The sequence below is a fragment of the Citrus sinensis genome, chromosome 4, assembly GCF_022201045.2.
Source record: "Citrus sinensis cultivar Valencia sweet orange chromosome 4, DVS_A1.0, whole genome shotgun sequence".
NCBI lineage: Eukaryota > Viridiplantae > Streptophyta > Magnoliopsida > Sapindales > Rutaceae > Citrus > Citrus sinensis.
In genome coordinates, this window is record NC_068559.1 from 25153108 (window position 1) to 25175293 (window position 22186).

Consider the following 22186-nt stretch of genomic DNA (forward strand, 5'->3'; position numbering starts at 1 on the left):
CGCAAGTGATGAATCATGGGGTGCCATCCTCCTCGAAGAACTCAATGACAAGGAACACTTTATCGCTCACGCTAGTGGACATTTTTCTGAAACACAGAAGCACTACCATAGCGTGTTTAAAGAAATCTTGGCGGTAAAGAATGGCATCAAAAAGTTTGAGTATCATCTGATTGGACACCATTTTCTCATCCGAATGGACAGCTCAGCCTTCCCCAATATCTTTCATTTCAAAGGTAAAACTGTTCCCGAAAAAATGTTACTCAGATTAAAAGATTGGTTTTCCAAATATGACTTTTCAGTCAAGCATATAAAGGGATCCCAGAACCTCATCCCTGATATGCTCTCCAGACTCTCTAAACCACAAGACCCTCTCACCCTGTTTTCCACCACCTACCATTTTCCAATTATCTCCATGGCTACCTCACTACCCCCAGAAGCTCTCACCAAGAAAACTTTTCCCTTCAACAAAACCTTCTCTTCTGTTTTCGCCATCCAAGAATTTGCTAGAAAAGCTCTCTTTCGCTTTTTCATGAAAGCCTACCTTGTCACCGACCCTTTTCCTTTTTCCACTTTCCACCCAGAAAATCTGTTCCTTACCGGTTTAACCCTTGATCCGGCCAGGGACACCACTGAAGACGTGTTATGGTACATCTGGTGCCTAACAGTCCTTTACGCAACCAAGTTAGTCCTCCCCATTTCTCCCACTCTGGACCACCTCCTTAATCCAGATAACGCCACCTCCCTTACCTGGATCCTACTTGAATGGTTCTCCCCCATCCCATGGTGGAGAAAGAAACTGCAACAACTGTCCGAAATTTACAACCTTGACCGTATGCCTGCCCCTGAAGCACAAATGTTCACATCAGTTTTTATTATTCACAGGCCATACTTCCAACATCCAGACACCCATCTCTTTTGGACTCAAGATCAGGTATATGAATGGTTCACTGCACCACATATAGCTGTGATTGAAAATGACATACAAGACGTCCTGCACAATTACCTTTGCCAATTAAACCACCAACCTCCGCCACTTAAAGATATCTCTCACACCTCCTTAGGTCCACAACATGACCTTCTCATGATACCCACTCCATCTGCTATATCTAAACCTAAGTCCACTGGCATCATCATCAAAGAAGAACGACCAGACTACACTGACTTCCTTTACCAAGACTCACAAGATCCATGGGAAGATTTTCTTCCTCTGAGCCAACATCTCCACCAATTTTCCCAACCAACAATGGATGAACCTGGCCCCTCCGTACCAGGACCCTCAACCCAATCTTCCAAACGACCAGCTCAACCATCCAAAGTTGACAAAGCCACCCAAACTTCCCCTAAGTATACTCCGAAATGTACTCCCAGAGACTATAATTGCCCTTATCCACCATGCCGTGGTCCCTCCTGTAAGCATCCAAAGCTCTCCAAAACTTTCTTCCAAAAGCATCCTCACTCTGGTGACACGGACCCAGATGAGACCGAAAGCTCATCCGAAGACGAGTACATGAATCTCCGCTCTCCATAAAGTTGTTTGTCTTGTTGCTTTCAATAAAGTAGTTTGTCTTGTTGTAATAATTACGTTTTACTTTATGGTTTTGTCTTGGCTTGCCTTACGCTTTGGCTTTTGCCACTTGTAAAAGTCTTTGTACGCATGCTTTAGCTTTTGTCCATTTGTCAAAGTCTTGATCGGTGGGCTTGGCTTTCTCAAAAGGTGTGCTATCGGTCATGATCACTTAAGAAGTCATGATCTCGGCTGTCGTATCTTTACTTTTGCTTTTGAAAAACAAGATAGGGGTCCTGTCCTATCTTCCCTGAGAATTCTCCTATATAAAGAGTTCTCCCCTCCTTTGTAATATATAGAAGTTTGAAAGAAATAAACTCGTGTTTTTCTCTTACAACATGAATCCCTAAAACTCTTCTCTCTCTCTGCAAATGAAGCTCTAAGAAAGAAAAAGAATAAAGAATTAAATTTGTTCATTTTGAAAACCTAAGGAAGTATGCTCTGCACTTGCCTTCCAGTAAGGATCCTGTGCATAAGAAAACTTTTGATCATTTCTTCTCTGGTTTGGTACCCTGTTTTAGACTAAAGGAAAGTCTGTTTTGGGTTATATAACCCGAGATGAAAAATGTTTTAAAGGTTTTTGATCACGAGGTATATCGGCTGGAAACCCGAGCTTGCGGACTACTGGTCCAAAGAACAGTTTTAACTGTTGTAGTTCTGGTATAACAACGCCACTTCCCTGAGAATTCTCCTATATAAAGAGTTCTCCCCTCCTTTGTAATATATAGAAGTTTGAAAGAAATAAACTCGTGTTTTTCTCTTACAACATGAATCCCTAAAACTCTTCTCTCTCTCTGCAAATGAAGCTCTAAGAAAGAAAAAGAATAAAGAATTAAATTTGTTCATTTTGAAAACCTAAGGAAGTATGCTCTGCACTTGTCTTCCAGTAAGGATCCTGTGCATCAGAAAACTTTTGATCATTTCTTCTCTGGTTTGGTACCCTGTTTTAGACTAAAGGAAAGTCTGTTTTGGGTTATATAACCCGAGATGAAAAATGTTTTAAAGGTTTTTGATCACGAGGTATATCGGCTGGAAACCCGAGCTTGCGGACTACTGGTCCAAAGAACAGTTTTAACTGTTGTAGTTCTGGTATAACAACGCCACGTACTTCACCATAACATGTTCTGTTCTTCTTGCTTTTTGATGGCGAGCGAACCCCAAAGGAGTTGGCTTTTCTTCAAAGCAGCATATAATATAATACTTTGTTTAGCATTAGGATTCTTTCTACGCAAGGAAACCAAATGTAGAAGGTGCTGTTTCCAGTAATCAATCAGGTATTATGATACTTTAATGTTATAATGACAAACAATATTTATATCTAATATGTGTGTACGATTTGTCTTATATTTTGCATTCCAGAGTAAAAAATTTTACGATTTATCGTACGTATTGTCGTTTTATGTCGTAAAACATACTCAAAAATATTACGACACGTTGTACAAATTGTAAAATTTTGTACTACTTGCCGTTTGTGAAATAGTTAATTCCTCGTAAGGAAGCTTAACAAAAATGAAATGATCTGTTTTGTGATAATCTTGTGTTCTTCTCAACTTGTTACCCTTAACATTATATTTTCAAGATACATAAAGAGTCCCAAAAAAAGAAAAATTACAAGACGAGTCACAATTGGTTCGAGGACAAAAAATGAATTCAATTTAAGATTTCACATGCAAAGAACGTTGTTACTCCATTCATCAAAATACAGACAATTCTCGAATACATTTTCAAAGTAAAGTTGGTTTTCATATCTAACTGTAGAAACAATGTTGTTAGCCCCCGACTCAAACATGACTCAACGAATCACCACCGACCATTAGTGCCATGCACAAGATGTGATCACTGATGTACGAACAATTTCACCTCCCTTTAAATCTGAAGCCAAATCTTCACATCTCATTCACATTTCCACCATGGCAATGCCTAACTCGTTCTCAGTTCCCGTGCCATTAGCAGCAGCACACGATGAAGAGCACATCTTTCGTAGCAGACATCCTGCAGTGCCAGTGCTCGAAAACGTGACGCTGCCTGATTTCGTGCTCCAAGATGCTGAGTTGTACGCGGACAAGGTTGCTTTTGTGGAAGCCGTGAGTGGAAAAGCATACACTTATGCCCAAGTGGCACGGGACACCAGAAGATTTGCAAAGGCTTTGAGGTCTCTTGGGTTGAGAAAGGGGCAAGTAGTGATTGTAGTGCTACCTAATGTTGCTGAGTATGGCATTGTTGCACTTGGGATCATGGCTGCTGGTGGTGTCTTTTCGGGCGCTAATCCAACAGCACATGCTTCTGAACTTAAGAAGCAAGTAGATGCTGCTGATGCCAAGTTGATTGTATCGTATGCACCAATTTATGAAAAGGTGATGCCACTATCAATCTCAATTATATTGTTATTAGAGCGAGTTTTAAAAGCACTTTGTACATTCTAATAGTACCAAAATCACATTTATTCAGGTAAAAGGCCTGGGGCTACCAATAATTGTACTTGGTGAAGAACGCATTGAAAGTGCCATAAATTGGAGCGAGCTTCTTGAAGCAGCTGACAAAGCAGGCAACAACTTTTCCAACGACGATGATGTAAAGCAAACCGATCTGTGTGCCCTCCCATTCTCATCAGGCACCACAGGGATTTCGAAAGGTGTGATGCTAACACACAGAAATTTGGTGGCAAATCTATGCTCCACGCTCTTCAGTGTAGTCCCTGAAATGATAGGCCAAGTGACCACACTTGGCCTGATTCCATTCTTTCACATTTATGGGATCACTGGAATTTGTTGTGCCACGTTGAGGAACAAGGGCAAAGTTGTGATGATGAATAGATTTGAACTTAGGGCTTTTTTGGATGCATTGATCACACATGAGGTCACGTTCGCACCAATTGTGCCACCAATAATCTTGTCGTTGGTTAAGGATCCTATTGTCGATGAATTTGACCTTAGTAAACTTCAGCTTAGAGCAGTAATGACTGCTGCTGCTCCACTTGCCCCTGACCTCCTCTCTTCCTTCGAGAAGAAATTCCCCGGTGTCCAAGTCCAAGAGGTAATTAAGCTCAACGACCCTACTTGCTGAAGAAGTACTTATTATAAAAACACTCTCTAATCCGCCTTAGTTATAATTGAGCACTTTGCATTGACACTAGGCCTATGGACTGACTGAGCACAGTTGCATCACACTCACATACGGAGACCCTGCAAATCCCAGTGCCGGTTCAAAGAAAAACTCGGTGGGATTCATTCTCCCAAATTTAGAAGTGAAGTTCATTAATCCTGAAACTGGTAAATCTCTCCCCAGTAACACTCCTGGTGAGCTTTGCGTCAGAAGTCAATGTGTAATGCAAGGTACAAGTTATTATTTTCATCAAATCATAATGACCACATAATTTTTGTTTCTGATGAACATTAAGCTCAAATCAAGACATTGGTCAATGTTTAAAATTTCTTAAACAGGTTACTATAACAATGAAGAGGAAACTGCAAGGACCATTGACAAGAATGGGTGGCTACATACCGGTGACATTGGATACATAGATGATGACGGAGATATTTTTATTGTTGATCGCATCAAAGAGTTAATCAAGTACAAGGGGTTTCAAGTAAGACCAAAAGTTGCAGCTTCCCTTGGCTTAATTTCTTTTTAACATATACTGTGGCAAAAGAAAGCACAGGACCACAATTATTTAATTGCAATGAAAGAAAGGACCCCGGGATTTTATTTTTATTGGATGTAATAAACGTGGCTAAATAAAATGATGGGTTTGGTTAACAGGTAGCCCCGGCTGAGCTTGAAGCCATCCTTTTAACTCATCCCTCGGTTGAAGATGCTGCGGTTGTGTCGTAAGTGTAATAGCACTGTTATTACTATTTGAAGTTTAGAATAATGCAAATTAAATTGCAAAATGTGTGTGTGTTTTTTTTTTAAAATGTAATATTGCAGGCTGCCTGATGAAGAGGCAGGGGAAATCCCGGCCGCCTGTGTCGTGATGAACCCAAATGCCAAAGAAAGTGAAGATGATATTATGGACTTCGTGGCCTCCAACGTTGCAACTTATAAGAAAGTGAGAGTCTTGCACTTTGTGGATGGCATCCCAAAGTCTCACTCCGGGAAAATAATGAGAAGGATTCTCAAAGACAAGATGCTTGAGAAGATGCGAAAGTGAAATCTGACGCAGCCGGCTTATTAATTTTCTCCCCTTTGATCACTTGTTGGATGCTTAACATTCATCGCTCTATGTGTTAACTTTGTGTCCTTCGATAATTTGAAAAGACACTTAAATACTTTGGGCTACCTCATTTGCTGCTTCTCTCACTCGCCTCTTTGTCATATTTCATGAAAGAAAAAAAAAACAACAACAAAAACAAAAACTGAAGGCTAGTGGTCCACAAAGCATATTCAAAGAAAGAGCCAGTAAAGGCTAGGCGACGCCATCATTGAGCTATTGCCTAATTCAGCCCCTCACGTGGGTCTCCTGCGTTAATCACAAGCATGAGATCTTGAGAAGTCTCAATTGATAATTTCAAGCTGATTAAATTAAAGTAGTGCCTACTTCAGTCCGCACAGGCACACAATATATATTTATTTTTAATATAAACAAGTTGGTAGCCCCATTAATAAATTTATCGTTTTTTTTAACTTTACAATATCTGAATGACCCACATTTCACTGTCCACGCGTCTCTCAACAAATCGTCTAAATCTGATACTCAATTTTATAATTTTATGCCTTTTTATCATATCCCATGTTGATTTTATCATTGGAATGTATATATATATATATTTTAATGATTTCGATCATGGTGATGATATTCCGGTGTTGTTGATGTTAATTGTTTTTGTTAATTATTATCCCAACAATTAGGGCTTCCATTCATTTTGTTAGCATCATAATGTCTATTAGTCCCCTGTTGTGATGCATGATTTCATAAATAAATTAACATAATGTTTAGATTTAGTATCTCAGAAGTCAGACCCAATAACACGCAAGGTTACTGTAAATTTTGAAATTGTAATTAAATAAATGAATGAATGTTTCCTTTTGACTGTTTGAAAGAAAAAAAAAAAAAAAGTACTTCCCACATTTTGACGCTCAAAACCTTCCTAAAATTCAAGATGAAAAGAAATATAAACAACTAAACTTTATTAAAGCTCTCTTGGACTACTAAATTGACGCGAGGATTTTGTTGTCAAAGATTTCTTGCACATTCGATTGATTGCTAATGACTCTCGGTACAACTGATCTTATAGAACATAATTTAAGGGATACTATTATCTCAAAAACTTTGTAAAGTTTCTATTTTGAAATGACCATTAATTTATCTCTAAGGGTTTGCTCATTAAGTGACAGTACTCATAAGCAATTCTTCATTTAGACCATTCATACAAATCAATGAAATCATAATGCGGAAATAAGATAATATGGTAAATTATGACTGATATACTATAGTTTTGATGATGTCAGATAACGTATAATATGTTAAAAGGACATGTTGAATAATGGGGTCCAGCCATTGGTACCACAGTTTTGTCCTAAATAATGATCAATCAAGTAGTGGTAGACCCATAAACTTAAATTAGGAAATGTTAGTTTAAAAATTTTTAGTTCAGAGTACTTATTTTTTAATGTTCACAATGAGGTCCAACATTTAAAATAAATAATTTATTATTATTATTTTTAAAATTTAAGATAAAATAACAGAATTTGAGTTTTTGAGAACCAATATCTAAGTGAGAATCAAATATCTAAAGAAATAAAATTATATGGGTATTGAGATTTGAATGAAGTCTCCAAAATAAAAAATAAAAAAAAACATTCGTATCACTAAACTACAAGCATTTCACTATGTAAAAAATATGTTCAAAATTTTTTTATTTAATTCTTCTAGAACGGGATTGGAGTATATTAAAATAATAATAATAATAAGTGAAAAGATAATTTGAGAAAGAGAGTAATGGCAGAATACAAGACCAGGATAGTTACCGCATTCATGCATGCACGGAGTGTAAAAGATAAGATATTACCAGTTTTGTAAGAAAAAAGAAAGAGAGAGAGAGAGAGAGAGTGATGAAGTTGACCAAATATGTACAGTCAGCACAGTCGGCGTGGAGGGGCGAGTCGACTCAGCCCGAGCCAGACATCAAATCCTTGTGTGTCCTGTTCTGACAAGTAAGCCCCATCTGTTTTTTTGGCGTCGAGCAAGAAACGAAGAAAGGTCCATTAAAAAAAAAGGGGCAAAGCTGTGAAAAGTGTGTTAGGACCAAGTGGTCTCTGCAGCTGTCCCTTTCGTTATTTTTATTTTTTAAATTTTTCGTTGTGCCCCAACCAATAATGAATTGGATTACTTTTAAGTTATCTGAATATATCTTACAATCCTCTCACATAAATAATAAGTGAATTCACATTATTTATTATTCATATAAGAGAGGTGTAAGATACATATAACTTAACATTAGCGAATTATGTATGATATGAATGCTTCTAATGAAATGACCATTTTTCTTTTTTTTTTTTAACTCTTATGAAATGACTTGATTCCAAAGCCCCCACCGGCCACTATCCATAACCATCCATCCATCTCTTCAAAGTATAGTTCCATTGTTATTATAATGCTCTAATCTCTCTCTCTCTCTCTCTCTCCAGCCTAGCAGCTCGCACTTGGATTCACTCTCAAATTTCTTCAGGTACACTTTTCTTATATATTTTTTAATTTTTGAATTTTGGTTTCTGGCTTGCTTCCAATTCCACTCAATCAGCTTAACTCACTGACTGTTAAAAAGGATCCCACCTTGGGATTTGCGTGAAGTGGTTTCCTTTTGGCATGAAGTGATTGAAGTTAAAAGAAGAAAGTAATAATGAGAGGTATCGCCCCCGGGAGGCAGCAGGTGAAGCTCAAAAATATCCTCCTAAATTTGGAGAAACAGAGGCCTAAGCGAGCTGCAGTGAATTGGTTTTTTGCGGCTTAGGTTGAAACATCATTTTCTCTGTTAGCCGCTCGCTGCTTTCTCTGTTTGTCTGCACTTCATAAAAGGAAACTAAGTAAGGTGGTCAAAAAGATAAAAAAAAGATCCTTTTTTCTTTCTTTTCATTTCCTTCCCGTTTCTTTTCTTAGCAAAATGATACCCAAAAATGACCTCGTATGTGCTTGCAACCTGAAGATTTTTGCCGGAAATCCCTTCCCCCCCCCCAAAAAAAAAAAATTCTACCTTCTGTTGGCTGTTGAAACTGTGGAAACGTAGGAAACCCTAAATTGGGAAAAGTCATTTTCTTAAAACTTAGTCATGTTTGTGTGTTTATATAAAAGTTCATTTCTTATATTGAAAAAGTACAAAAATTAAAAAATCTAAACTTGATATGTTGCCAATTCTCTTTTTTTTGGGGGGGGGGGGGGGGGGGGGGGGGGTTGTCTTTAAGGAAGTTGTAGAGCTTAGTCCGGTGATTGATGGTGTCTGTTGATTGGGTATTTAATCTTTTCCTTAATTCATTAAGAAAAGAGGTCGTTGGAATTGGTCATATACCGCAGAGACTATTTTTTGTTTTTTTTTTCAACAGTAGCTTTTGTTGATTCCCTGGTTTGATGGGGGCATTTGGGCTTTAGTTTATATTGGAAACAGTTGTTGTGGACCTCATTCAATAGTCTTGAGGTAAGAGAGAATTATTAAGGTTAAAGTAAAAATGTAAAATGTGAAAAATTCCTATCCAAAACAGTTACAGTTTGTGGGAATTAATAATTGGAGAGAGAGAAGAGGACTTGAATCTCTTGAGTCATTATGTTTTTTTCCCAGAAGTCGAGGATGGTTAATTTAAGATGAAGGTAAGTTTTTGAGGTAATGTTGCACTTACAGTGTAAGTTTTAGGAATTTGACTGGATTTTAGAGTCGAAATCACTGCAGCAGTTGCATGAGACTTGGGGTCAATTACTGTCCTTATAAAACTTGTTGGTGGTGATTAGCAACTACTGTCCTTATAAATCTTCTTTGTCTTAGACACGGTTATTGTTTGGGTTTCTCCAGGTCTGGAATTTACCCAATTAGTTTGATGTTAGCTGAAGATTTTGATTTAATTTATTGAGTTTTCAGGAATGCAAATTAAGATGTTCAGGAGACTTCCTTGGGCTGAGATGTGTTTCCTTTATGCTGATATCTCTGATGCTTTCTCTGCAGACTTTGTACTCTGGTGTTAGGTAGATTTAAGCTGCTTCTGTCCAGCTGTTTTGTTCAAATTTGGGTAACAAGCAGAGTTCTATTTAAGGGGATCAAAGATTTGCCTCTCGTTTATATAAGTAATCATATGAATCTTAGAAAATATATAGTCTGCCTTTTGTTCATGTGAGATTTGGTGTTGATGTATGCTCTGGGTTATCTGCTGCATAACAGATTCTTGGATTCTTTCCTGATTTCAATCCAAATTTCTTCCTGTCTTTTCCTGACTATTCATGCATGCCCCTGATGTTTTTGATGTGCAGGGTCTGATGCTTCAGTTGCTATTGCCTTTTATGGAGAAGAATCTCTTACCGTGAAGTAAAGCTATGAGTTCAATGATGGAATGGAATGGAAAAACCCCCTTACAGTGGGACTGGGAGAATCTTATCATGTTCAATGCAACGGCTGCTGAAAATCCAAGGAAGACGCGACAAATAGAGTGGGAGATTGATGGAGATGGGGGAATCGACTCTACGTCTTTCTTTTCATCAGGGGGTGGTGATGGCAGTGGTGGTTCCATTTCTGATATGGGACTTGCTTCTTTGTCAAAGAGCTCAAAATCAGCGTCCAATAATTCATCATCAATGGGGGAAACAAAAACATCAAAATTTAGGTTGGAGGCTTCCGATGATGTTCTTGAAGATTTTGACTTAAAGAAAGAATTTGCCAAGGCTGAGCCAACAGGCGGTTCCCCAACACTTGAAGCTTCAGTTGGATCTGGTGAACCATTGCTTGGTTTAAAGCTTGGTAAACGAATGTACTTTGAAGATATTTCTGCTGGAGGCAATGGTAAGAATTCATCTTTTCCTGCAGTTTGTGGATCATATTCTACTTCAGCAAAAAGATCCAGGTCCAACCCCCAGACCACACAGGCCGCACTTTGCCAAGTTGAAGGCTGTGGCCTAGATCTTTCATCAGCTAAAGATTACCATCGCAAACATAGAGTTTGTGAAAATCATTCGAAGAGCCCAAAGGTCATTGTTGGTGGTCTGGAACGTCGGTTCTGTCAACAGTGCAGCAGGTAAAGCTTCTATCCTTTGCAGATTGTTTGATGGATGCCAATAAAACCTGCAAAGGATTTCTTTTTGTGCTTGTTCCGCTGCATGGGAATATCTTGATTAATGCTTTCATCTCTCTTTATTCAAAATTTGTTGTATTAGAAATTGCTTGAAATCCTTCCTATTCATCCTGATGAAATTTGATATTTGATCTGATTTTCACTTTCACCATGATGTCAAAGGTTCCATGGTCTATCAGAGTTTGATGAAAAGAAGCGGAGCTGTCGTAGGCGTCTTTCTGATCACAATGCTAGGCGCCGAAAATCACAACCAGAAGCAGTCCGATTGAATCCAGCAAGGCTGTCTTCCTCACTCTATGGTACTGGTTTTAAACTCAGATTTCTCATTCCTTTTTGCAGCTATTGTGGAGCTCAACTGCACCAACTTTTTAAATATCAAGCTGCAATCATGATATAGTCTTCTTAATTTCTCACAAACTCTGAAACGAATTGCGCCTACAATAATTTTGCGGAAAGTTTAATTTTAATTTTAGGTCTCAAGTCAAACTGTTTGGCTAATAGAAGTTTTATATGTCACATTATGTTTTCTGTATTACTACATATTTGCAATTAATAAACCATATAAGGAGACAAATGCAATGTTAATATAGTGATGGGGAATTAATGACTGAAATTTTTTAACAAATTATAGGTGCTGTATGATTGCAAAAATTAAAGATTCGTAAAATATTATTGATTTTTCAAGCAATCACAGACAAAATTATGCATTTTTTTCTCATATGACGTCATCATTAGGAGTCAAATAAATTTGTCCTTTTGTTGAGAATTTGTTTAATATGATTTTTAAATCAAACATTTCAATAATTTCAAATCATTCAGTTTGAGGTATACGTCACTATTTGAGAGCCAATTACCAAGTCTATTCTGTATACAAGTAAGTTTTTTCTGTAACAAAGTGCCACCACAATTGAGTCCAACAACTATGTGTCAATTTCCACCCAAAATTTTGGTAATGGTATTTCACCATACCGTTGCATGAAGTTTGATATGATCTGAATCTACTTGTTCAGATGGGAAGCAACAGATGACTTTAGTTTGGAATAGTGTCCCATTTGTACACAAAAATCCTACTGAAACTTTCACTTGGGAAGGAACCTGTGTCTCCAAGTCCACTCAAACAAAAGGATATGCATCAAAGTCAGCCAAAGGGGAAGGCACTGATGTGCTTCTGCAATTACATGGCAATCAGCCGCCAAACTCAGTCCCTGCACGTCGTGATGATTCCAATGGGCTCTTGCTATCCAAGGCCAAGGTTACTATGGCTGAGGTTCTTGACCAAGGTTTGTTTTGCTTAAAATAGGAGATCATTGCATTCAAATTTTGATTTTTAAGGCAACTATCCGGCTTATTACAACTATCCTTAGTCTTTGGTCTCCCAACATGGCCTGCATAGTGTTTGATATTCCCATTCATGCTAATGAACCAAAACAAAGGTTTTCATATGCTATATGTTGAAGAGAGAATGAAATTTTGCTGTCACAGCTGAGTGAGTAGTTAGACTTTCTAGGTTAGAATGTTGGCAGACACCATTCATGGGACAGATGATTTAGCTCAACCCAATTGCTCTTTTTATTTATTTTTATTTGTTTTTGTTTTTTTTTCAAAGAATAATGGTTGATTGATTCCAAAATTACCTTTTATTATTAATTGCCATCTGTAAAATTTGCTATGGGCATGTGTAAAGCAAACAGAAGATAACCTCCTTTTTTTTTCTTTTTTTCAAGTTTTCTTCTTGTACTGTAGAAAATGAAAAATCCAACCCCGGACCCACCTATTTATTTAGACCACACTACTCTGCCAATGCAGCTTTTGCTTGCATAATAAAAACCCGGAATTTACTTTGCTGTGAAATTGTAAGTTGCTTTTGCTGGCATAATAAAAACCTAGAATTCGGTTTGCTGTCAAATTTTAAGTTCGTGAGCATTGAATGCAAAATTAAATTGAAGGCCTGTGTGTCTAGAAATTTTGCATGAGTAGGAACAAATAGATTTGAGAAGTAAAATCACCTGCACTATTTCAGTAAAAAGAAGCAATATGCACATTGTTGGTTGATTCCAAAATTACCTTTTACTAGTTATTCTGCCCAGGAAAATCTTTTCTCAATTAGTTCACCTAAATTTAGAAGTAATCAAGAAAATCTAATCTCTTAGGAGAGTAGAGAAGTTGGGGTAAAGAAGGAATTTCCTGTCGTGATTTTGTTCTTTGCTTTGAAAAGCATATGACAAGAGATACTTAAGCTAAGAGACTGGTGGAAAAGGAGTAACAATGAGAACTATAATGTCTATCAGCAGAAGTGCTGGCACTTCTCAGGTGTGGATTAGTGCCATCCTAGGGAAAACTGAAGCAGCTCTAGGTAACTGGTGTAATAATTTTCAAGATATATCAAACTCAAGGAAAGTTTGGTTTTCGGAAGCCATCATGTAGAAACGGTTAAAATATAAGTAAACAAAATTGAGTTGCAGTTGAGCTTTCATGTTAATCACTAGATAAATAGATGCATGAACTTATGTTACGTCTAATTTCGCAGGTCCTGAAGAATCCATGATTTCTTTCGATCTGGGTGCGACACAAGATTGTCATAGTGCTCTCTCTCTTCTGTCAAAAACTTCTTGGGGGATATGTGAGCCAAAAAAGGTTTCGCAGCAGCACCCCACAAGTACAAGTCTTACCAACATACCTCACGCTGTCATGCCTGCAATGGCCCAAGGTTCTCCATTTGCTTCATCAGAATACAGGCAAATTGGAAAACTGTCCACTGAATTCCAAGTGCATGCCTCATCTTTTCACCAAGATGAAGGAAATTATATTCAAGAGATCCAGCTGTACAGGGCACCATATGAGAGCGACTTTTATCCCACTGTGGACTGACTGGTTATGGCCAATCAATCACTTTAGCCTAATAATTTACCTGCTGAGGTGAGTTATTTTCTATTTACAGCTAACCAACTTTACATGTTCTTTGCTTGGTGTCTTTTCATTCAGCTAAAGTTTTTGGTGATTAGTAATTCCTTATAAAGGTGTTTGCTAGAGAGGACCATCTGGAGTCCATTCTTCTGTTGCATAGACTAGACTTCAAATTATGTTTTTTTCCATTTTTTATTAGTTGCATTGTTAGAATCCTGTGCTTAAAGGTTATAATAATGTCCTGCAAAATTGCAAACGGAGCATGCTAGTCCCTTCTCATGCTGTTCTGTGATTTTGTCCGTAACCTTTACTTGCAATGTCCTCAGTTTCTGACTTTGTTTCATCATCTCCAGGAAGTTTTCTTAGTGCCCACTTTCTGGAACCAACAAGTTCCCAGATATCAGATATCAGTCACGTCAAATTCTACGAGCTGTTTTCTTGTAAACATGCTTCATTACCCATATTATTCCACCAGTCTTAACTTATTCTTAGTAGGTACATGCTATAAACAACAAAGGTTGATGGAGCTTTAGTATTATTACTTTTATGGTAGAAAATCTTATCAGTGTCCTGACTCTGTAGCATCTTATCCAAGACACTATGAAGTATTTATTTTATATCTATGATTTTTTCTCTTAAGTACATGAGCTGAATGCTTAGACATCAATCTCTGAGTAAACTTAGACAGGCTACAAAACTGGAAGATGTCAAAACTATATATTCTTCAGTCTTCAAGTCTTAGGATTAGGTTCACTCAGGAGGCAGTAATTCCAATTTGGCAGTGCCATCAAAGGCTATCTGCTAGCCCATCTTCTCCCACTTAAAAACTTTGGAGTTTGTCTCTCTCTTTCATGATGGCATTATCTTGTTTGTACTATTCAAGAAAAATGTGACCTTGCTTGTATTAGCATTTGACACTACCCTGTGAAAGGTGTACTTGCTTGCATTCCACGTTTCCAAATTTTAATGCCATCAAGTGGATTAGTATGCTGTTCGTGTTTTCTGTGTTTTTGGATAATTGGGGAGGCTCAACGGAAAATTCATCCAGAGTAGCTTTTCACGAGGCGGTGACTGCACAACGTTACGTCTAGAACCTGGATAACAATTTCTCATTATAGGACGTTTCCTCGAGGCAGTTACTTTACTCCAGATTTCGTTGTGAGTGCATAATCCAACGTCTCGTGGCGCTCTTATCATTTAAAAAATGCAGCAGCAATATGATATCTCAAGTCCTTAGTATTGAGAAATAATATTAAGATACAAAAACCTTTTAAAACCGCCACTTCTACGTGGGGAGGAAAAAAATTATACAGGCACGCGTATTTATATAAAATACTAAAATAAAAATTAATAATAATATGTAATAAATATAATTTTAAAGAATAATTTTGATAAAAATAATAAACATATAAATTGTTTCTCACTAGGCAATTGTGATTATCAAATCAAAACTTGCCGTTATATTTACAATACTTTTAGTGCTTAAAACCTCAGTACTTTAGTGCTTAATACAGAATTTGCAATTCAGATGCTATTTGGAGGGCAATGCATACTTGTTTCACCATCTCCTGTTAATACATCACTATTAAAATAATATTTTTTTTTTAAATCTAAAATAATATTAAATTGTCGCATAAAAATCTTTACAAAATTTAAAATTCCAGTCCCATTCCGAGGTTGAAAATTGCTTGCCCTTTCCGATTGTTACCAAGCAATGGATAATTCTTATCTGAACTCAATCTAAGATCAGTTTCAGAATAGAATCATGAAATGAATTTTAATTGCTCTTTAAATTCAACTCTCAGTTTAAACTGCTATAGGTATTGGCTACTAATCTGACTCTTTTGAGTCCAAATACTTCATCATGGTTCCAAACATGTCCTACCAATGTTCCTCAGTGCGCTCAAACAAACACTTCTTCCATCGTGTACATAAGATCTCTTGATCTTACTTGCAACCGTATCTTGCAGCTTATAACCAACTTTGATTGTCATATACACATTTAAAATTTACAGTGACAGCAAATTGAATCCAAAATATAAATATTTCGGACTTTCAAGTCAACTACTGCTAATGTTTTTCTGCTTATATTGCCCATTACTCTTTGATAAAACTGTGTTATCAGCAGTATCTGAAAAAATGTAAAATTTAACAAAATCACCTGCCTGCAGCTGTGCCTAAATCCTGGGCACCACTGGCTGGGTGTGCAGATGGATCCACCATGCACGGAGCCAGTTTCCAGGATTTACACATATCCAAACTAGTGAACATACCTAACAACAAATTTTAAGGACAAATCACAGCACCGCGGACCAGTGTGCTTCTAATTATTTATCTACCTTCAACCTCTTGAGCATTCGTCAAATAAATCTCATATCATCCTCCCTGCCACACAACAAATGCAAAAACTCCTCCCCACCAAACATCAAATGCAAAAACTCACTACCAACAGCTAAAAATGGAGAAAAATAAAGGGATAATAATGATAAATGAAGTTACATTTAAACATGGCCTTTAATGCATGGCTCTATGCTATCGGTATTTCACTCTAAACAAAGCATGCAAGGGACTAACAGCTGAATCTTCATTGGATCAGATTTAACAATCGACAAACAAATCCTTAACTTTACCATGCCACTAATAACTTTGCAAAGCAACAAAACCAGATCCTTGCAAGAAGCCCACCATGTCATGGTCAAACAATGAGAAAGAAAATAGTCTTGCCATGGTTCTAAAGCAACTGACCAGTTATCAGACGCATTTTCCAGCCCCCATTTTATAAATAACATGCGACCTATGGTGTGCAAGTTGGGAACTCCAAAATATGAAAGAAGCATCTCTATGACGATGATGCTTCAATGCTATGTAGACAATTCAAAACCAAATGAAAACCAGAGTGGTTCAGAAGCCACTAACATATCTAAAGTTTAAAGGTAACAAACTAGAACAGATGAGTTGATTTCCAAAAGTACAAAGCCTAACTAATAGAAATCAGAACCAACCTGTAGAATCTTGCCAGAACAAGCTGGCTGACACTTTATGTATCAAAGGATCCATAAAGACCACAAATACCATCAAATTTAATACAACAAGTTGACACGAATCATGAGAAGGTAGAGTAACTCGACAACCGCTGCAACATGAGGACGACAAGACTGACTTTCAGACACCCATATTGAGCAATGCTGGAAGAAAACCCTGGACCTTCTCAACCCTCAAACATGTCCTAGTACTCACTGGAACAGTAGACAATTGTAAATCAATGGATGAAAAGGAGAAAAACAAAAGACAATTAACAAGATGCTTTGCAAGATCTAATCAACATGAGGATAAGAGAAATTGCGGGGGTAGAGAGAAGAGGGGGAGGGAAAGTGATGTTTTGCAGTGATACCATAGATTGTTTGTGAAGTTTATTTCTAATTGAGTTTTTAACGTGCACAAATATGATTGATAAAAACAACAATTTCGAACAACAAGCTGGAGCACAAAAGAAATGAATCACACAACAGACCTGCTCATTTTCTTCTGTAGTTGGTGAGAGAGACTTCTTTGACTCAGCAGGTTTATCAGCTCCACAATTCTGTCTGTTGCATTTGGTCCTAAATGGGTAGTTTATGTTGTTACATTTCTCACACTTCCAGCTACCCTCGGGCATCTTTTGTTCTGAGAGGGATAGAACATATAAGTATCCACTTATCAAATGACCATAACCATGTTTGCAGATTTAAGAGGACTTACTTGAATTTTTGTCAGATTTCGCCGCCTGCATTTGCAGGAAAATAAAGTAAGTAATACTAAAGACTAGATGATTTTAAAAACATGCTTAACTACCCCCCCCCAACAACAACCCCCCCCCCCCACAAAAAAAAAAAAAAGAAACGAAACGATGATGCAAAGATTAATTAAACAAATAAGTCTTAGTGAAACACAATAGAGTGCACTAACACTTACATTTGAAAAATTAGTTTGAGCATAATTTAAAGGAAAAAATTCAGTTTCAGAACAGAGAAAGAGGAACAAACCTGGGATCCAGGCTTTGGCGTATTACATTTCCTCATGTTACAAACAGTCCTAAAAGAAAAGTTGATATTTCCACATTTTGGGCATGTCCAGTCATTATCACGTGTTGCATCTGGCAGATCAGAAGAATGGAAACATCAAAGTTGGTAAACAAACAAAGTTGCCATAGGGCAATGCAATTGATGGTTGTTTTTTAAGTGGCAGAAATATTCCAGACCTGCACCCTTTCTCTGAGATTTGTCATCTGGGAAAAATCCAGGTCTTGGACCCTGTGCAGGAAAGTGCACTCATAAATTTTACCTCAGATATGAAAGAGGGAACTCTAACCAAAGCTGAATATAAGAAAGGAATATTTCCTATAGAAAGCGAGAATAATCAATTCCCAAATGTAATTACTGCTTTGCTAGCTTCCAGATGAATGTCCATGCAAGCAAATACACAAGACCAGGAAAGATAGACTGAGAGGACAGGATATATATTGATTAGAGACATATTTACTTCATTTAATTTGAATTAACAGAAATACACCAGATTTATCAACTGCAAAAGCGTAAAACACTACCATAAGAAACTCAGAAATTAATATTGTATCATATGAGAGAAACAAACATGAATCCTGCACATTGGTCTAATTTTCAAATGATAACAATAAGATCAAATCATCATAATATGAGGCAAGATCTTAAAGTACCATAGCAGCAGGGCCCATTGGCAGACCTAAGCCATATCGGTCCATCAAGGGAGGTGGCATGCCATAAATTCCACCTGCAAGAAAATGAAAAAGTGATCACTACGGTAATGCTAAACTAGAAGACGTATACTAGCATGCACAAGCTGCTGAAATAATGTGCACTGTCTAAGAAGATTATTAAAAAGTTTGCAATTGGTACATACGACCAAGTATAGGTATGCATATGATAGAAATTGAAAAAGCAGGGAGAACACCGAGAAATTGCAAATACTAATAGAAAAAATAAGTAAATAATTAACACAACAAACAAACATGAACAAGAACCTTATCAAGTTATTATGACGGAAAAAGGAAAAGCAAAAAACAATAAAGGGAAAGATGCAAGGTAAAACCATTTCCCATCATAGAACCACCAGAATAAGGAGGTGGTCCAGACATATGTAGCGGTCGGTAAGGGCTTCCAGCAGAGAGACGACTTCCATAGTTGTAATGATAGGCTGATCCCCCAGAAAATGGAACATCGTATGGAGGAATAGATGACCCATTGAAGAGGGAAGAACCATACGGCGGCATGCCCAGGTACATAGAAGAGGGTGCACCAGAACCAACATAAGGAGCAGATGATGAGTAATTCTGTGGGGCTTGCAAGGGCTTTGCTGCAGGTTTCTGTGAAAAAAAAATGTTCTTGTACATTGAGAAATTGTTTAAGAGAACTACTTTAAAAGCAGCCACAAGAAACAAAAAAGAACAGGAAAATCAGTAGTTATCAGTCAAATAGTGGTAATCAATAGAAAACACAAAACAAAAACTTGATCAACAAATGTAGTTGAGTCTAATCATAAATTAGATGGATAACTGCAATAAGTACGGCAAAATCAGAGGCTACTGCAAGCATTTAACATGACCAGAGTTACATTATTTTTAACTAAGCACATACCCCACCTCATCCCAACCCATGCAAAAACACAGTTTAAACCTAATCCCTCGCCAAGGTTGGTGTGAAAGGAATTAATCCCAGACCTCTAGTTACACTGAAAGCAGACTAACCCATTATGCAATCCCCTGGGACCAATAATGCTTACAAAATAAGTGTGTTTTAAGAACGAAAGAAAACCTTCAAATACAGAATCGAACCAACTGACATCCACTTGCTTCTGACCAGTTTTCTCAGGTTAAGAACTAATATGTTAATTTATGCTTCCACTATTTCCGCACTCTTGAAATTCAAAGAAAATACCCTGTCAGACTCAATCTCAACAATGAAATATAAATCAAAATCATAATGTGCACAGAAAATTGAATCTCCATCAATTTATGCTTGCAACAAGTGCATTCTTTTCTTAAAAAAAGAAAAAAAAAGGCATCAAATTAATCAAGATATCATAAACACAGTTGATTACTTACGGAATTATGATCCGCTGGTCGGGGTTGAGTGCAATTACGCATATTGCAAGTCATCCTGAATGAAAAGTTGACATTGCCACAGCTTGGACAGGTCCAATCATCTTCCCTCCGACTACCTACGGTTACCAAGAATTCGATTATCAAGTCTTGATGTCATAACTAAAATATCAGAAACATCAAATCTTGGTCCTGTGGAGTAATATATTCAATGTCTAATACAATATAACTACATGGCACGCAGTAGTCATGCACAACAAAGCATGCATTTCCTTTTAGAAAGAATCAAAGACAGTGGAACCTTCTTCATATGTTTAATTTATCAGAATGTTTGTGGAACCACTCAAGTCATTAAAAGACCAAATTGGAAGCAGGATTTATTAAGTTTGCAATTGCACTTTAGCAAAGATCAAATAACCAATACAATCATCTTGTTGATGAAATAGTCTCTCAGTATTCACCTTTGGGAATCAAAAGCAATCAAATTGTACATGATACTTTCATCGCAAAAACTATTGATCAAATAAAATTTAGACTAGTGATTATTTAATCTTGGGTCTACTCCATTGCAGACTGGCATGCTCCTAGTGTAAATGTAAGCAACCTAAACATCCTAGTACTCGTACAAATGGGTCAATACTGAGACATGCACAAGAAAATACAACAAAATTCAGAATATATACATAGTTGTGAATTCGTTCAAGAAATCCAAACGGGCGGTAATTACTTACAGCAATGAAGAAAACAAAAAAGAAAATGCATACCATCAGTTCTAGCACGCTTGGCAGCAGAAGAGTTTCTGTTATCAACCTAAATATGAAAAAAAAAAAAAAAGAGCAGTTAATCATTTGCAAACCACTAAATAAACTCATAGACATATATGAGGAAACAATGAAATAAGGTAGCAAAATTTACATACTAAAATGGCGCACCAAAATTGACGATCTATGAAGAAGAGTAAATTCCGAACGAACAAAATTTTCAACAAATTCATAAATCGACAGCTTAATTCGTAAAAAGACGATGTAGAAAACGGAACGGAATGTAATAATTAAATAGAGATTTCGACAAAACCCTAGCTAAGAAAATTAAATAACGGAACGGAATGCAATAATTAAGTAGAGATTTCGAAAAAACCCTAGCTAAGAAAATTCAATCGAATCGAACAATGATATACTGAGGAGCTACTCAGATCCATTCCATTAGAGTTCAAATAGGGCAACAGGCACTCAAAATGAGTTGAGAAGACAGAATAACAAATCGAACGAATTGTAATATGAACTACCTGAGACATAGCGGCTACAAGCAACGGAGAAACGGCGATGCGAGAGCTTTCTCTCTTGGGTTCGAAAAGAGAGATTGTTTTAAGGTGCCACTGGTAATTAAAGGCAAGTGACAGGCTAAAAAGTGGAGGCGCGATTAAAAAGGTGATGAAGGAAGGGATCGGTTGTTTTTATACACTAGTTCGTGTCTGAGTTGGTTAATCCACGCGGCACACCGTTTTGATGAATAAGGACGGTCCATCTGAAGATTGTGGGCCCCCTGCGACGGAACGGTTGGATATTGATTCTTTGAGATTTGACATAGTTTGTCCTGACGCTAAATGACCGTCGGATATTATCCAACGAATCAGGATGACACACGACAGCAACTTGAGAAATAACTTGCTAAGTCCGTAATGTACCGGTTCACGGTTGACAGACAACTATTCAGTTAAAACATAGAGCAAATGGGTAACAACCGCGCGCGGCGCACCCATGCATGTATCGATTTATCCAACAGTTTTAGGATGAATACTTATTAAATTCATATGCTCAAAAACTGATGTATGGTCTTAACTTTAATGCACGTGATTATAAAATATAAGACAATAAATTTATGAAGATTGTTGGGGTTCTAATTTTTGTCGTATGTCAATAAATTTTTGTTGATTAACTTGTAAAGTATAGTTCGATAAAACATTTCAAATGTCTTGCCAATATCAATGAGATATTGTCAGTCAGTTAAATTTAGTCCAAATCCCAAACAATGTAAACAAGTCATTTTACCATAGATTTTGGCTATATTACCAAAAAAAATTCTTAGAGATAAATTTAAAAATAATTTTAATTTATGGTTTAATGAGGTATCTTTAGGGAAAAAATCAATGAGGAAGATTGAATAAATATATCATTGACGTAGTAAGTTAAAAGCATTATCTGCTTCACATGAGATGAAAAGTGGTAGCACTGAATTTAGGTAAGTGAATTAGGTGAAATGAAATTTCTGATTAATATGTGGGAGCATAATGTTGTAATTTTTTTAAAATTAATGTCTAATACTGATGCAGCGGAAGTTTAATG

At 37.0% G+C, this 22186-nt stretch overlaps 3 protein-coding genes across 14 annotated transcripts; 2 read left to right on the forward strand and 1 right to left on the reverse strand.

Moving 5' to 3' along the window:
• Positions 1–3328: 3328 nt before the first annotated feature.
• Positions 3329–5832, forward strand: LOC102624997 (4-coumarate--CoA ligase-like 1). The gene is made up of 6 exons (XM_006484281.3): positions 3329–3918; positions 4013–4597; positions 4698–4896; positions 5005–5150; positions 5324–5391; positions 5492–5832. The coding sequence occupies exons 1-6, from the start codon at positions 3475–3477 to the stop codon at positions 5712–5714; spliced, it is 1665 nt and encodes a 554-aa protein (XP_006484344.1). The 5' UTR covers positions 3329–3474; the 3' UTR covers positions 5715–5832.
• Positions 5833–8062: 2230 nt separating this feature from the next.
• LOC102611597 (squamosa promoter-binding-like protein 2) lies at positions 8063–14371 on the forward strand. 9 transcript variants are annotated; one of them, XM_025100468.2, is made up of 7 exons: positions 8063–8232; positions 8329–8587; positions 10014–10771; positions 10991–11127; positions 11839–12108; positions 13356–13744; positions 14086–14371. In XM_025100468.2, exons 3-6 carry the CDS (start codon positions 10077–10079, stop codon positions 13694–13696), a joined length of 1443 nt encoding a protein of 480 aa, XP_024956236.1. In that variant the 5' UTR covers positions 8063–8232; positions 8329–8587; positions 10014–10076; the 3' UTR covers positions 13697–13744; positions 14086–14371. The 9 variants fall into 9 exon arrangements, with proteins under 9 accessions (XP_024956236.1, XP_006484113.1, XP_006484115.1 ...); XM_006484056.4 differs by lacking the exons at positions 8063–8232; positions 8329–8587 and adding an exon at positions 9408–9731 and having other exon boundaries at positions 10014–10470; positions 10564–10771; XM_025100467.2 differs by lacking the exons at positions 8063–8232; positions 8329–8587 and adding exons at positions 9414–9561; positions 9712–9830.
• A 1308-nt stretch (positions 14372–15679) lies between these two features.
• On the reverse strand, positions 15680–21295 carry LOC102611103 (ranBP2-type zinc finger protein At1g67325). Of its 4 annotated transcripts, XR_003066233.2 has the most exons (11): positions 21130–21295; positions 20609–20654; positions 19848–19963; positions 18836–19109; positions 18444–18517; positions 17970–18021; positions 17755–17864; positions 17471–17495; positions 17244–17395; positions 16006–16117; positions 15680–15863 (listed from the first exon to the last, which is right to left on the reverse strand). XR_003066233.2 is itself a non-coding variant. In XM_025100472.2 (10 exons), the coding sequence occupies exons 1-10, from the start codon at positions 21136–21138 to the stop codon at positions 16109–16111; spliced, it is 867 nt and encodes a 288-aa protein (XP_024956240.1). In that variant the 5' UTR covers positions 21139–21295; the 3' UTR covers positions 15680–16108. The 4 variants fall into 4 exon arrangements, 3 of the variants coding, with proteins under 3 accessions (XP_024956240.1, XP_006484111.1, XP_052295195.1); XM_025100472.2 differs by having other exon boundaries at positions 15680–16117; XM_006484048.4 differs by lacking the exons at positions 15680–15863; positions 16006–16117 and adding an exon at positions 16630–16968.
• Positions 21296–22186: the final 891 nt, after the last annotated feature.